At 42.2% G+C, this 17,135-nt stretch overlaps 1 protein-coding gene across 1 annotated transcript; it reads left to right on the top strand.

Annotated features, from left to right (window-relative positions):
* Positions 1–484: 484 nt before the first annotated feature.
* LOC124776309 (enhancer of split mbeta protein-like) lies at positions 485–3,852 on the top strand. Its single transcript, XM_047251241.1, has 2 exons — positions 485–852; positions 1,889–3,852. Exons 1-2 carry the CDS (start codon positions 793–795, stop codon positions 2,588–2,590), a joined length of 762 nt encoding a protein of 253 aa, XP_047107197.1. The 5' UTR covers positions 485–792; the 3' UTR covers positions 2,591–3,852.
* The last annotated feature ends 13,283 nt before the right edge of the window (positions 3,853–17,135 follow it).

Genomic DNA, 17,135 nt, shown 5'->3' with positions numbered 1-17,135 from the left:
GCGTCTTTTAAAAGACCATGCAAGCTTCAGTATGTCGGTTGAGGCAAGTGTTAGGAGGATAAAACATCAAACAATATTGCGCACCATTTTGTTTACTATCATTTGCTAAAAAATCGCGTTTCGATATCTTGAGCCGTTCAGGAGATAAAAGGAGTATTCCGTCTTATACGACTCCTGTAGATGAGGGAACAAAACGTTTATGTTTTACGCTCGCAATTCTCCGTAATGTGCGTGTATGAAAAAAGATAGAAAGCGAAAGGTTTGGCGGAGCGGATGGGCGATGACGGGCAGCGCGTGTCGGACACGGCGCGTGTATCGGCTCGCGCGGGTAATTGATTGCGGCAGCCTAGCCTCCTCCGGGCTGGCCTCGGCCGCGGCGGCGGCGGCGGCGGCGCGCATGCGCCTGGCGGCGGGCCGCGGCGCGGTCACGTGCTCGCGCGTGGCGGCAGCTGCTCGCCTCGCCTCCACAGTGGCTGCACCCGGGCACAGGTGGCCGGCCGGCGGCCGCCCGCCTGCCGCTGTGGGAACTCGCGGGGCTGCGACTTTCCCACGATCGGCGCACACCTGGCCCGCTTATATAACCGCCAGCGCGGGCGGCGCTCCGGCTCATTCTCGCTCCGGCAGCCGTGGCGTGAGCATCTACTACTGTACACTCGCTGGCAGTACCCTCTCTCTCGTGTGTTCGGTGCTCCGCGTACTCGTCAGCCCGTTGTGCAGTCTCGGTACTTAGCGAGTTTTTGACGTTGGTGCTTTCTTCGCTGTGCAACCCTGGATTTCGACACTTCTGAAGGCATGATGGCAACCGAGATGGAGCAGTTGCAGCCGATTTCGAGAACTTACCAGTACAGGAAGGTACGTTGAATTTTCCGAATTTTTTTTCCGTGACAAATTCTTATAGTCTTTCACCTTAGTCGCGTGTCGTGTGTTAGTGCTAGTGTTACGTTGCGGTTGTAGCGTCTATTGCTCAGTTTCCTACTCGAGTGCGTCAGTTATTCGAATGTGTTTCACTCAGTGGCTGACATTTCTTCGTGTGTTTTTAAACTTAATTGTTCAATATTCACACTTCAAGCGAGCTACATGAGTTTTATGCTTTAATTGCTGGTTCTAATAAATGTTTACTTTTGAGATCTCGGACTTACGCCGTTATTGTAATTTTTTTATCTGACACTTCGAACTGTTTACATTTCTATCGCGCTTCATTGCAGTTGTTAAAGAAAAATTTCATGACAGTTTGCTGATCACGTTTGTGATTTTTTTCCCGCTCTTAACTTCACTGCTGCTACCTGTCAACGCACTTACTTTCGCGTGTTTAATTTTTTAAATAATTTGTTTTGCAATTTTTGTTACAAAATTTTATTTCCTTTTCTCCAGTGTTGTTTCGTTGTTCATGTTTAGGCAAAGTATACGAAGGAAAGTGTCGTCGATTTTTTTTAGTTCACACTGCACTTGCAACAAGTGGCGTGACGTAGACTTCGTAATTTGAACTCTGCATTTAACAACTATTCTATTGCAAGGGAAAGCAGGACATAAAGAAATTTTAGTGGTACATTTTATAGTGTATCATACTCTGTTTTTGAACCACTTTGCTGAAGGTAATAAATTTGCTTCTCATAACGAATCGTAAATTTAGCAATGTCACAAATATGGACAGCGAATACCTGTTGAAAATTGTTTACGAGTTGTATACTTCGTGAGTTTTGAGAGATGTTCACTTGTAGGTGGAAACTGAGCTAGTTGAAGTACAGTACTATACGACGCGTATTAACTGGAAATGTAAATTTAAAAAATTTGTTTGTTCAGTAGTACTAGTTGTTTGTAGCATTAGTAATGCTCACTGCTGGTTCGCGTGTGGCATGTGACTAACGGAACACTTGTTTGTTTTCTGCAGGTTATGAAACCGATGCTCGAACGGAAACGTCGAGCGCGTATCAACAGGTGCCTGGACGAGCTGAAGGAGCTGATGGTCGGCGCCCTGCAGGCCGAGGGCGAGAACGTCAGCAAGCTGGAGAAGGCCGACATCCTGGAGCTGACGGTGCGCCACCTGCGGCGCCTGCGACGCGAGCATCGCCTGGCGGCCAGCCCCGTAACTGACTCGGACCGCTTCCGCGCCGGCTACACGCGCTGCGCCGCCGAAGTCTCGCGCTGCCTCGCCGCGACGCCCGGCGTCGACGTGAGTCTCGGCACGCGCCTCATGACGCACCTCGGCCACCGCCTCAACCAGATGGACAAGACGGCGCCGCTGTCCGTGGTCGTGCCCGGCCAGGCGTCGCCCTCGCCCTCCCCCGTCGCCAGCGACGCCGACGTCGACATCGACGTCGACGCCGACGTCGACGGCGACGCGTCTTCCTGCTCCGAGATGGAGGCGGCGTCTTCGACGAGCTCCGGCGCGCCCTCTCCCGTGACGTACGCCATGCCGCTGACGCCCGCGTCTTCCACCTCTTCGCGGCAGTCCGACTCGCCCGGCGTCGTCGTCACGGAGACGGCGTCTTCCGCGCCCGCGGGACTCCTCCGGGTAGCCGACGTCACCGTCCCTCGGCAAGTGTCCGTCATCACCAGCAAGGCTTCCGAGCCCGTCTGGAGGCCGTGGTGAATCGCTTCGCCAACGTCCCATCTCACACCCCAGTGTGACACAGTACAATTGTCAATTAATGGAGCACGCTTCTGTGTGCTGCACTTTGTAACATATGACTGCCATAAATCTTTCACTAGGTTAAGCGACTGATTGTCGGGAGCAATAATAAGGTGCCTGTAAAATATTAATAGACTGAGGCCAAATCTCTATATGTATGTTTTCAATTAATTTTTTTAGAAGACTGTTAAAAAGCTAGGGAGGGGCATGAGATACTGCTCAAAATTATTGCCGGAATTGTGCACTGATTAGCCTGTAATGTAGTGTGAACAATGGACACGTTGGTCACTCTTACTTTGTCAAAATACTCTGCATAATTTTTTAAAAATTTTAATTCGTATCTTTAAATTTGTTCTAGAATTACATACGTCTTTGCGTCTGCAGAGTTTTTCCATTGTTATTTGACATATTTACTAAACCACGCAAAACTTTTATGTAATTTTAATAATATTTCAGTTACTACTTAACTGTCGTGGCCACACTTTGTGTACGACGAATATTTTCGAGCACTTTCATCATATTCTTTCATTTGTGATTTATAATCAGAAAGACACTGAATTCAAAAGTTTTTGTAGCTTTTACGTTAAGAACTTCAATGCCATTGCAAGAGACTGGAAACAAGCTGTAAAAAAATAAGCAGACAGATTCTGTTATTACTAGTTTTTTCATAAGCCAATTTTTAATACCGTATTTTTTACTAGTGATCATTTTCGTTAATATACTTTGCACTGAATCTCGTATGGTTTCCATGAGTCTAATTCTGATCCTAGTAACAGATTTTAATTTTTTTTTCTAGCTATTATATTAAGAAATTGTTAAGCACTGTACGGGAATGCTAAACATTGCATTACATCTTCTCAGTCTAATTAAGGCTTTTGTACTGGGTGCAAGTGTTATGGTAAAAGCAGATCATGTTTTTTCTTAAATTTGTTTTTATTGTATGTGGTATGAAGGATCTCATGTGTTGTTGTTATGTAGCATAGCTTTAATACGTATTACTGCACTGCGTCAAATCTTTTTGTGCTGCGCCAGAGAGCAGTATTGTGATATTTGTGTACCTGTGATATTTGACGAAAAAGTCGGAACAATTGTGATCGACTTATTAGCAAGACTGTATGTCGTTATGTGATTGTTGGTTAACTGGTGTGTTGCAAACAAAGAATTTTGTATTACAAAGTAATCTGTGATACAATGATGAAAATATAAATTAATACTAGAATTTACATCTGTGTTTCTGTGACTATATAACCCACCATATAACCAATTCCTTATTCCCACACAACGTACAATTTTGTTACTTTTGAAATCGTAAAATTTTGAAAAAATTAGAAAATGTTGTTGCCCATGTTGTTATTGAGTGCAAGCCAGAAACATATTTCAAAAAAAGCAACTGTTTTTCATTTCGATATTCGTGAAAAAATTTATAAGTCACGAAAATCGTATATTCTGGTAGAGTTTATGACTGGCATAATGTATAATGAACTAAAAACTGCACCTAACGAATATTATGAAAGGTAAAACGAAATAGTAACAAAATTAATGAAGATATGAACAATCTTGTTTGTATAAGTGAATTACAAAAACCAAGTGAGAGACTAAAAAAAATAATGTTTTGGCAGAGTGGTGCTTGAGTATACGAATGAATGGTGTTGTTAACACAAATCATTGACTTAAAAAAAAATAGAATTTCGAAGGTACTCTGAAAATAAAATGTTTGGGCAAACTGGCAATTAAAATACAAGTGACTGAGTGCTATTTCATGCTACAACACGCAAATGTATCATTTCCAAATATTATAATGAATGAAGTTCACAGAAGCAAGAGAAATAACAAGTTATTCGATTGGTATTACAATGTACACTATCACAGAGGAAAAATGCTCAAAACCTACACGCTTCTTGGGTGAGACACTGCAAAAATACGTCAAAACAGATTCAGTTCCACAACAATTCTTTAAAAAATATTGAAGAAACACCGTAACTTCTTACTATTGCTCTACTATTAGTGTTACAATGTTCAGTTCACGAGGTATTTCTAGTTCAAAGTAATCTCAGTACTACCTAGTGACTACAGTTTTTCAGTTCATCTATATGCCATGTGACAAACAGAACTGTGTCGCCTGTTAAGACATATTACAATTTATAGATACAACATATCTCTTACTTCCTGGTGAGATGTATTACACTACACTCTACTTGACAATTGGCTTGATGATGCTATAAGAAACCAAATTAAGTATAGTTACCAGTTTTTTTGCAGTTAGCTTTGTGACTGAATCAATACAGTACAAACAGAAGTAAATGACAGATACTGGCACCGCACATGTGCGTGTTTCTTACGGAAACTATTGTTCACTGGTGAATTTGTTCGGTGCTTAAACAACGCCGCAGCTTAACTATACAATGAAATTCACTTAATCATCACACACTCGGAAAATTTAATACCCGAAAATGCAACCTGCTACGGCACAAGAAGGTAAACAAATAAAGAAAGGCCGAAACTTTTTACAAATTTCTGTATACCGAATGCTTTTAGTTCTTTTGTCTGGAAGGCATGCTTTCATCTATGAATAGATTGAGTCCATTTTAAATTAATTCGAGACTTTGTGTTATGAATGTAACTGAGCTTGTCAATCCAAGTGACAAGCTCGAAACGTGAAATATAGGTAAAGAAATACATGGACACACCACGAACATCAAACTGGCAAGCGAACCATATACTACGAAGTGAATACACACACATAAAGATGCCCCAAATGCAACTGATCGAAAACGACAATGTTTGCTCTTTATTTGACAGAAAACGAATGCGAGTTCGAAATGTTGCGCCGTATGGTAGTAGTAGTAGTAATGGTCGACAGATGGCGTACGATGCCGCGGCACATGGTATACGCTGCAGCGTTTCACTCGTTTCTCGCCAGATGGCACTACAGTCCAGAGGCGTTGGCCGCTATGAAATTGCCGCATGCTAAGCTGCGGCTGTAATACTTCAGATACCGTGATAAAGCTTTGTTTTTCCTGAATACTATTTCTGCAGCTCTACGTGATACTTCAGTAACTGAAATGATACTCGGAGAACATGGCATACTGCTCCAGATCGCCAGATAACTCTGCATTAAAGATCTCGCTATTACTACCTACCGGTTAGTGATATACAGTACACTCACTTGTACGTGTTCCTCTAAAGCGTCTGCATCTGCACATGTTTACACATGTGCTACGGGGTTTACCGGTGCAGTACATGGCAAAGGGCGTATTTCCAGTGTGCCACGACTCATTCGTATAGGTGGGAACTTACAAAAAGCCAGTTGCAGTTTATCACAGCACGCCAAGTAACTTTTATTGAATGCTGCACTACGAAGTAGGACAGATATATAACACCATTTTTCAACACAGACACCAAGTCTTTACAAACAATGGTCTGCTCGTTGTATCAATCGTTCAATTCCTCGACATAAAAAAATCCGCTCTTTGGTCACAGCACCATCCGAGAACTGCTGCGTGAACGTCGTCATCGTTGAGAAATGTTTCCCTATAGATCTTCTTTTAGGTTGCCGTGAAGACAAAAATTGCAGTCTGCAAAATCTGGTCTGTATGAGATAGAGAAAGTACAGGGTGATCAAAACGTCAGTATAAATTTGAAAACTTAATAAACCACGGAATAATGTAGATAGAGAGGTAAAAATTGACACACATGCTTCGAATGACATGGGGTTTTATTAGAAGAAAAAAACAAAGTTCACAAAATGTCCGACAGATGGCGCGTGAAAGATCTCTTGCGCGTGTCGTTTGGTGATGATCGTGTGCTCAGCCGCCACTTTCGCCATGCTTGACCTCCCAGGTCCCCAGACCTCAGTCCGTGCGATTATTGGCTTTGGGGTTACCTGAAGTCGCAAGTGTATCGTGATCGACCGACATCTCTAGGGATGCTGAAAGACAACATCCGACACCAATGCCTCACCATAACTCCGGACATGCTTTACAGTGCTGTTCACAACATTATTCCTCGACTACAGCTATTGTTGAGGAATGATGGTGGACATATTGAGCATTTCCTGTAAAGAACATCATCTTTGCTTTGTCTTACTTTGTTATGCTAATTATTGCTATTCTGATCAGATGAAGCGCCATCTGTCGGACATTTTTTGAACTTTTGTATTTTTTGGTTCTAATAAAACCCCATGTCATTCCAAGCATGTGTGTCAATTTGTCCTCTCTATCTACATTATTCCGTGATTTATTCAGTTTTCAAATTTATACTGACTTTTTGATCACTCGATATATGAGGATGTTGAACGGGTAATTCAGTATGTAAAGGAAGATGGAAATCTAATAGTCATGTGGGATTGGAATGCGGTTATGCTGGAAAGTATAGAAGAAAAGGTTACATGAGAGTAGGGGCTTAATAGTGAAGTGTCTCTGCATGATCCTCTTCATGATTTTGCCATGCTTCATTTGTTTGCCTCTGGCACCTCAATTGTTGGTGCAAATGATCTATTACCCTAGATGTAAAGAAGAAAACGGAAAAGACCGAGCAGCTGGGTGTGTTTGTGGTGGCCACAGTATATTATCCATATTTCGTTTTAACATTTCATTAGGTTATTGGTACTTGTCGGAGCCCCATACGCGTGTCTGATACATTTAAGTGCCATATTTCAATGTATCTATTCTTTCCTCTTCTTGTCCGATCAGCTCAGTGTATGAATGAGAGTGTGCAAGGATTTCAGTGCGTAGATCCGTGGGAGTGTAGTAGTCTGCCACTGTGTCAGAACAGCCAACTGTAGCAAACATGTACCAGGTAGCAAAGAGGTTTCTGCTTGCCTTGGACGAACCTTTTGTATAGGTTGGCACCACAGTAGGGGTTCCTCTGGCCACTTCCGTAGTTACGGAGAGCGGTTTTGGTTGGAGAGCGAATGCTCGGGGAGTGTTCTGTAGGACGCGAGACGGGTGAGACCTACTGGCGGTAAGCGTGCCTTTTCGATGAGAAGTTAATGTTGCGTTTTATGTAAGTTTTTCAACCTAGTCAAAGTAAATGATTCCTTTCATCGTTCATAGTTTATTATCGTCTGTGACAAATTTTACTTGCTACTTCGCGAGTGTTAAATGCGTTAAAATCCAGGGACAGTGTAGGCTGTTGTTCAATTAAACTGTTACTCAAACACGTGGAGACGTATTGTGTTTATTGTGATTCAGTTCATTTTGTTTAGTATCCCTTTCGCGATAGCGTATTTACTGCGTATGATTTCCGTGATTTCATGACTGAATTTTGTGCAATTCGTCTCACTTGATAACTTTCTTTGTGCACACTTATGTTTGTGAGGACCACGTGGTCTTGATCTAATGAGAAAGTTTACAGTGCCAATGCCATAGTGATCTTTCGCTGTAGAATATCTGAATTAATTATGATTCTTGTAAATTTGTGGTAAGATCTTAAGGGACCAAACTGGTTAGGTCATCGGTCCCTAAGCTTACACACTACTTAAGCTAAACTAACTTACGCTAAGGACAACACACACACCCATGACCGAGGGAGGATTCGCACCTCCGACGAAAGGGGGGGGGGGGGGTATGCCGCGCGGACCGTGACAAGACGCCTGAGACCAAGCGGCTACCCCGCGAGGACTATGATTCTTAATTTTATTCATTTATCCAGCATGCTGAAATCAAGAGAACAGCCCCTCTTGCTACCCACGTGTGCTGTGGTGAAGGTTTTCAGTTCTTCTCCTTCCTGTTAGTCTCTCAAGTGTGAGTGAATGTAAGTGTTCGTAACTAAACCATCCTTGGAACATTCCTCTTCCATAGATCATAGGGCTTGCAGGATCTCCGAAGTAAAGTTCTAGGGTTAATTAATATACGACGTAATAGATTGCAGGCAACAGCAACCACCATATTATTCACTGTACTCGTTCGTGTGTGCAATTAAATTTACCGATCTAATAAACGTTCTTTTGCCAGAATTTTTGTTTACTCTTTCACTGTTAAAATTCCACTCCATGCTTCATCCAGCTCTTATGTACGGCACATCCTACTGCTTTCCGTTTGCGCAATAGTTGTCTTGAGGCCACTCTTTACCCCCCATATTCAGATTAATTGTCAAGATACCCCTTAATTGTATACATACTTTTCAGTAGTAGGAATGAGAGAGGGGGAAGACTAACTGAGTTCTACAATAAATTTCAGCTAGTAATAGCGAGTACTCTTTCCAAGAATCACAAGAGCAGAAGGTGTACTTGGAAAAGCCGGGAGATACTGGAAGACTTCAGTTAGATTACTTCATGGTCAGGAAGAGATTCCAAAATCAAATGTTGGATCGTGAACCGTATCCAGGAGCGGACATAGACTCGGATCAATACTTAGTAATGTGAAGAGTTTATGCTGAAGTCCAAGAGACTAGTCAGGAAGAATCAGTGCAGAAACAAGAAGAATACGAAACTACAGTACTAAGGAATGAAGAGTCACGCTTGAAGTACTCACAGGCTACAGAAACTGAGATAATGCATAGCTCAGTAGGCAATGCAATTTAAAATAAAAAGGCATCTCTAAAATGGGTAATCACAGAAGATGGAAATAAAAACATAGATACAAGAAACTAACTTTGCGAAGAATCCATAGGTAACAGAAGAAAAACTTCAGTTGATCGATGAAGTAAGGAAGAACAAACATTTTCAGGGAAATTCAGGAATACAGAAATACAAGTTACTTAGGAATGAAATAAATAGTGTGGGGAAGCTAAGGCGAAATGTCTGCAGGAAAATGTGAAGAAGTCGAAAAAGAAATTACTGTGTGAAGCATATAGAAAAGTCAAAACAGCCTTCCGTATAATTAAAAGCAAGGGTCGTAACATTAAGAGTGCATCGGGAAAGCCACTTTTAAATGCAGAGGAGATAGCGAATAGGAGAAAATAGTACACTAAAGGCCCCTATGAGGGGGGAACACTTGTGTGATGACGTAATGGGAGAAGGAGGAGTCGATATAGAAGTGACAGGGGATACAGTATTAGAACGCAAAAGAGCTTTGGAAGACATAAGAACGAATGAGGCGGAAGGGATGGATAACATTCCATCAGAGTTTCTAAAAGCATTAGAGAAGTGGCAACAAAACGACTATTCACGTTAGCTTGTAGAATGTGTGAGTCTGGCGATATACCACCTGGCTTTCGGAAAAATGTCAGCCACACAATTCCGAAGATTGCAAGAACCGACAATTGCGAGAATTATCGCACGATGAGCTTAAAAACTCATGCATCGAAGTTGCAGACAAAAGTAATATACAGAAGAATAGAACAGAAAATCGAGGCTGTGTTGGAAGACAAACGGTTTCTCTTTTGAGAAGGTAAATGTACCAGTGAGGCAATTCTGATGTTGTGGTTGACAATGGAAGCAAGCCTGAAGATAAATCGAGTCACGTTCATAGGATTTGTTGACCTGGAAAAAGCATTCGTCAATGTAAAGTGGTGCAAGATGTTCGAAACTCTGTGGAAAAAGGGGTAAGGTGTAGAGAAATACGTGTAATATACAATACGTACGAGAACCAAGAGGGTACAATAAGAGTGGGAGACAAAGAACGAAGCGCTCGGATTAAAAAGGGTGTAAGACAGAGATGTAGTCTGCTCAAACTATACATCGAAGAAGCAAATACGGAAATAAAAGAAAGGTTCTAGAGTGAAATTAAAATACCCAAGTGATAAGATTCGTTGATGGCATTGCTATCCTCAGTGAAAGTGAAGAAGAATTAGAGGATTTGTTGAATAAAATGAACAATCTAATGAGGACAGAATATGGACTGAGAGTAAATCGAAGAAATACAAAAGTAATGAGAAGTAAGAGAAATGAGAATAGCGAGAAATTTAACATCAGGACTGTTGATCATGAAGTAGATGAAGTTAAGGAATTCTGCTACCTAGGCAGCAGGAAAATAATCCATGAAAGACGCAGGACAGAGGACATTGAAAGCAAGCTATCACTGAAAAAGGACAGTCCTGGCCAAGAGAAATTTACCAGCCTCAATTTGAGGAACAAATTTCTGAGAATGTACATTTGGAGCACAGCGTTGTTTGGCAGTGAAACATGGACTGTGGGAAAACCAGAAGAGAAGGGATTCGAAGCATTTGAGGCATGGTGTTACACAAGAATGTTGAAAATTATTAACTGATAAGGTCAAGAATAGGGAGGTTCTCCGGAGAATCGGCGAGGAATGGAATACATGGAAAACAATTACAAGAAGAAGGGACTGGGTGATAAGACCTCTGTTAAGAATTCACGGTATAACTTCCATAGAACTGGGGGGAGCTGTACAGGGTAAGAATTGTAGAAGAAAACATAGATTGGAATACACCCAGCAAATATCAGAAGACGTAGGTTGTTGGTGCTACTCTGATAGTAAGAGTTCGGCATGGGAAAGGAATTCGTGGCAGGCCGAATCAAACCAGTCAGAACGCTAATGACTAAAAAAAACTATTCAAAGAAGATGTGAAAATTACCGAACTATCAGTTTAATAAGTCACGGCTGCAAAATACTAACACGAATTCTTTACAGACGAATGGAAAAACTAGTAGAAGCCGACTTCGGGGAAGATCAGTTTGGATTCCGTAGAAATGTTGCAGCACGTGAGGCAATACTGACCTTACGACTTATCTTAGAAAATAGATTAAGAAAAGGCAAACCTACGTTTCTAGCATTTGTAGACTTAGAGAAAGCTTTTGACAATGTTGACTGGAATACTCTCTTTCAAATCCTGAAGATGTCCGGGGTAAAATACAGGGAGTGAAAGGCTATTTCCAATTTGTACAGAAACCAGATGACAGTTATAAGAGTCGAGGGACATGAAAAGGAAGCAGTGGTTGGGAAGGGAGTGAGACAGGGTTGTAGCCTATCCCCGATGTTATTCAATCTCTATATTTAGCAAGTAGTAAAGGAAACAAAGGAAAAATTCAGAGTAGGAATTAAAATCCATGGAGAAAAATTAAAAACTTTGAGGTTCACCGATGACATTGTAATTCTGTCAGAGACAGCAAAGGACCTGGAAGAGCACCTGAACGGAATGGATAGTGTCTTGAAAGGAGGATATAAGATGAACATCAACAAAAGCAAAACGAGGATAATGGAATGTAGTCAAATTAAATCGGGTGATGCTGCGGGAATTAGATTAGGAAATGAGAGGCTTAAAGTAGTAAATGAGTTCTGCTATTTGGGGAGCAAAAATGATGGTTGAAGTAGAGAGGATATAAAATGTAGACTGTCAATGGCAAGGAAAGTGTTTCTGAAGAAGAGAAATTTGTTAACATCAAGCATAGATTTAAGTGTCAGGAAGTCGTTCCTGATAGCATTTGTATGGAGTCTAGCCATGTATGGAACGGGTAATTCAGTATGTAAAGGAAGATGGAAATCTAATAGTCATGTGGGATTGGAATGCGGTTATGCGGGAACGTATAGAAGAAAAGCTTACAGGAGAGTATGGGCTTAGTAGTGAAGTGTCTCTGCATGAGCCTCTTCATGATTTTGCCATGCTTCATTTGTTTGCCTCTGGCACCTCAATTGTTGGTGCAAATGATCTATTACCCTAGATGTAAAGAAGAAAACGGAAAAGACCGAGTAGCTGGGTGTGTTTGTGGTGGCCACAGTATATTATCCATATTTCGTTTTAACATTTCATTAGGTTATTGGTACTTGTCGAAACCCCACACGCGTGTCTGATACATTTAAGTGCCATATTTCAACGTATCTATTCTTTCCTCTTCTTGTCCGATCAGCTCAGTGTATGAATGAGAGTGTGCAAGGATTTCAGTGTGTAGATCCGTGGGAGTGTAGTAGTCTGCCACTGTGTCAGAACAGCCAACTGTAGCAAACATGTACCAGGTAGCTAAGAGGTTTCTGTTTGCCTTGGACGAACATTTTGTATAGGTTGGCACCACAATAGGGGTTCCTCTGGCCATGGTAATAAGCTTTATTTCAAAAGAACTGGAAATAAAATCATAATAATAAATATAATTTCAACCACCAAAATTTAATATTCAAGCAACAGAAATTAAAGTAGCAACATCACCAGTCAAGAGCAGTTAACATTCCAGTACTATAAGATTTTACATTTTGGTAATAAATAACAAAACAATAAGAAACCAATACAGATGATATGGCTGCTGAAATGTACGAGGAAAATTTGAGTCTCATTTCGAATAGTTGCTCGACTCATATAATTATAGTTAATTGTATCTTCGGTCTACCCTCGATATACTGGCGAAAATACGTGTTAAAAATCATCCGAAGGTGTACTAAATTCTTTCTCCGAAACCTCCTTTGAGTAGTTTAGAAGGCCACGCGAAGTGCAAGTGGTTGCTATAACGTGCCTTCTGGCAGCAAACAGTCCTGAGCAAGTAGACAGCGTCGTGATGGATGCAGGAGTCAGTGACCACAAAGTGCTCTGGCGAGACTGAATACTGCAAGATTCAAACCAACCGAAAATAAGCGCAAAATATATGTATTTAAAAAGATCAAGATAAAAATACATTTAACACTTTGATAAGAGACAATTTTTGTTCCGTAAAGCCCCCACACGACGAAATGGTTTAATGACACAGCGATACTAAGAGGTGAGTAGAGCAGCCACCACATGGGATATTAATACACTACTGGCCATTAAAATTCCTACACCACGAAGATGACATGCTACAGACCCGAAATTTAACTGACAGGAAAAAGATGCTGTGATATGCAAATGATAAGCTTTTCAGATCATTCACACAAGGCTGGCGCCAGTGGCGACACCTATAACGTACTGACATGGCGAAAGTTTCCAACCGATTTCTCATACACAAACAGCAGTTGAACGGCGTTGCCTGGTGAAACGTTGTTGTGATGCCTCTTGTAAGGAGGAGAAATGCGTACCATCACGTTTCCGACTTTGATAGAAGTCGGATTGTAGCCTATCGCGATTGCGGTTTATCGTATCGCGACATTGCTGCTCGCGTTGGTCGATATCCAATGACTGTTAGCAGAATATGGAATCGCTGGGTTCAGGAGGGTAAAACGGAACGCCGTGCTGGATCCCAACGGCCTCGTATCATTAGCAGTCGAGATGACAGGAATCTTATCCGCATGGCTGTAAGGGTTCGTGCAGCCACGTCTCGATCCCTGCGTGAACAGATGGGGACGTTTGCAAGACAACAACCATCTGCACGAACAGTTCGACGACATTTGCAGCAGCATGGACTACCAGCTCGGAGACCATGGCTGCGGTTACCCTTGACGCTGCATCACAGACAGGAGCGCCTGCGATGGTGTACTCAACGAATGGTAAACCGTAATTTTTTCGGATGAATCCAGGTTCTGTTTACAGCATCATCATGGTCGCATCCGTGTTTGGCGACATCGCGATGAACGCACATTGGAAGCGTGTATTCGTCATCGCCATACTGGCGTATCACCCGGCGTGATGGTACGGGATGCCATTGGTTACACGTCTCGGTCACCTCTTGTTCGCATTGACGGCACTTGTAACAGTGGACGTTACATTTCAGATGTGTTACGACCCGTGGCTCTACCCTTCATTCGATCCCTGCGAAACCCTACACTTCTACATCTACATCTACATCTACATTTATACTCCGCAAGCCACCCAACGGTGTGTGGCGGAGGGCACTTTACGTGCCACTGTCATTACCTCCCTTTCCTGTTCCAGTAGCGTATGGTTCGCGGGAAGGTCTGAAAGCCTCCGTGCGCTCTCTAATTTTACATTCGTGATCTCCTCGGGAGGTATAAGTAGGGGGAAGCAGTATATTCGATACCTCATCCAGAAACGCACCCTCTCGAAACCTGGCGAGCAAGCTACACCGCGATGCAGAGCGCCTCTCTTGCAGAGTCTGCCACTTGAGTTTATTAAACATCTCCGTAACGCTATCACGGTTACCAAATAACCCTGTGACGAAACGCGCCGCTCTTCTTTGGATCTTCTCTATCTCCTCCGTCAAACCGATCTGGTACGGATCCCACACTGATGAGCAATACTCAAGTATAGGTCGAACGAGTGTTTTGTAAGCCACCTCCTTTGTTGATGGACTACATTTTCTAAGCACTCTCCCAATGAATCTCAACCTGGTACCCGCCTTACCAACAATTAATTTTATATGATCATTCCACTTCAAATCGTTCCGCATGCATACTCCCAGATATTTTACAGAAGTAACTGCTACCAGTGTTTGTTCCGCTATCATATAATCATACAATAAAGGATCCTTCTTTCTATGTATTCGCAATACGTTACATTTGTCTATGTTAAGGGTCAGTTGCCACTCCCTGCACCAAGTGCCTATCCGCTGTAGATCTTCCTGCATTTCGCTACAATTTTCTAATGCTGCAACTTCTCTGTATACTACAGCATCATCCGCGAAAAGCCGCATGGAACTTCCGACACTATCTACTAGGTCAGCAGGATAATGCGCGACCGCATGTTGCAGGTCCTGTACGGGCCTTTCTGGATGCAGAAAATGTTCGACTGCTGCCCTGGCCAGCACATTCTCCAGATTTCTCACCAATTGAAAATGTCTGGTCGATGGTGGCCGAGCAACTGGCTCGTCACCATATGCCAGCCACTACTCTTGATGAACTTTGGTATCGTGTTGAAGCTGCATGGGCAGCTGTACCTGTACACGCCATCCAAGCTCTGTTTGACTCAATGCCCAGGCGTATCAAAGCCGTTATTACGGCCAGAGGTGGTTGTTCTGGGCACTGATTTCTCAGGATCTATGCATCCAAATTGCGTGAAAATGTAATCACATGTCAGTTCTAGTGTAATATATTTGTGCAATGAATACCCGTTTATCATCTGTATTTCTTCTTGGTGTAGCGATTTTAATGGGCCAGTAGTGTAATTTGTGACATCTGTTTAGCTTTTGTTTTAAACAAACGAAAATTCTTTCATACAAACCACCCTCTTCCATTCTGGTTCGGTAAGAGATGGACATACCTGTGTATGCTAGCGCTAGGCGACATATTATTACTGTGAAGAAGCACTTGTAGCACTTCAAATAAGCTAGGTGATTGCACAAAAGGAAACAACGAAGAAAGCTTCCCAGATTTAGGGGAAGGTGGGGCAAGACGGGGAGGTGGGGTAAGACGGGGAAGGCCTACAAGCTACAGTTATAGTGCTGCCATATGTGGGTAGCTACGTCAACATCATCAATACACAGGTCCCTGTGTGTTGACTTTGCTGAACCTTAGTTTCGCGGCGGTTTCTGTGAGCTTTGCAAGGTTCGTACAATTGTTATACTGACTTGCAATATTTTACACCTTTCGAGGTCCTAAAACATGGGTTTCCTGAACATTTGTCCTGGCTGTATATATAGCACTGAATAGTACGTCTTATTAACAGTAAACTGCTGTGTCAGTAGTCAATGTTCACTAAATAGTGTTGACGTAGGCGTAACATAACCTGACAGCATGGTAGGGGGTAAGATGGGGAGCTTCCCCGTCTTGCCCCTACTATTTGTCTAACCATAAGGTTTTTATCGTCTCATGTGTTTACCTCGCTGCAGGTTTTGAACACGTACATTATACGTTGAATACAATTGTAAATAGCCTCTGAAGGAGGCTGGATACGGTGTATTAGCTGCGGACGCTGGGCCCACGACACTTGTGCAGGGATAGAAAGTGATGATGACGAGGCTGTCCACACTTGTGTACTATGTGAAAGTAAGAGGCCTAAATAAAACGTAATACCTGATTCTACAGTTCGCAGAACCATGTTTCGAAACCTTATCGTCACATGATTTCATTATTCCAGTCCTTATTTAAGCTTTAGAGATGAATTCATGCTAGTTCCCCATCTTACCCCGTATACAGGGCAAGACGGAGAATTGGTAGTTTATATTTCAAATCGAGATACTTCTAACTAAATGTAACAAGTTTGCAGGTTTCTTTGCATGCTATTATAATTCAATGGTTAAGTAAACAAATGATAATCAAACCTACTTGAATTTGTTTATTTTTGTCCATTTTTTAAGGGTATAAAGTTAGCTTCCCCATCTTGCCCCGCCTTCCCCTATATTGTTGTTGTAGCCTTAAGTGTTTGATGCAGCCAGTGGCGTAGTGTGGATTTCTGCCACCCGGTGCGAGCCGTAAATTTGCCTCTCCCCCTTTTCTTCGCAGTTAAGCAGAAAAATAACTGAAACCTTTGACAATGAGAATACTCAGAAGATAGGGACGTTAGAATTTATTTTCCGTGCATAGTTTTCGAGTGTTTTATGTGCTTTCCATTATGATGAATAAATCGTATTCGAAGATTATTTATGTTACTTTTTCGTGTGACTTGTCCGTAACAGCAAGGAAAACATCAAAAATTGAAGACAGTTTCAAAAAAGAAAATTACACACAATCGTCAAATGAGAAGTACATAATTTTCTACATCTGAACCTACTAGGAATGGGCCTTCGCACCAATAAATTGCCAGAATAAAAAATGCTCCTATCGTACCACAAAAAAATGCGAGTACGTCCTGGGCAGATTTAGGGATGTAA

The sequence above is a fragment of the Schistocerca piceifrons genome, chromosome 2 (assembly GCF_021461385.2).
Source record: "Schistocerca piceifrons isolate TAMUIC-IGC-003096 chromosome 2, iqSchPice1.1, whole genome shotgun sequence".
Taxonomy (NCBI): Eukaryota; Metazoa; Arthropoda; class Insecta; order Orthoptera; family Acrididae; genus Schistocerca; species Schistocerca piceifrons.
The sequence above is the reverse complement of the archived record's forward strand: the minus strand, read 5'-3'. Positions and strand labels throughout refer to the sequence as shown.

Bases quoted from the DNA above. Each gene is read 5' to 3' on its own strand.
- LOC124776309 (XM_047251241.1), top strand. From the start codon at position 793: ATGATGGCAACCGAGATGGAGCAGTTGCAGCCGATTTCGAGAACTTAC. The intron at 853-1,888 runs GTACGTTGAATT...TGTTTTCTGCAG, and splicing joins GAACTTACCAGTACAGGAAG to GTTATGAAACCGATGCTCGA.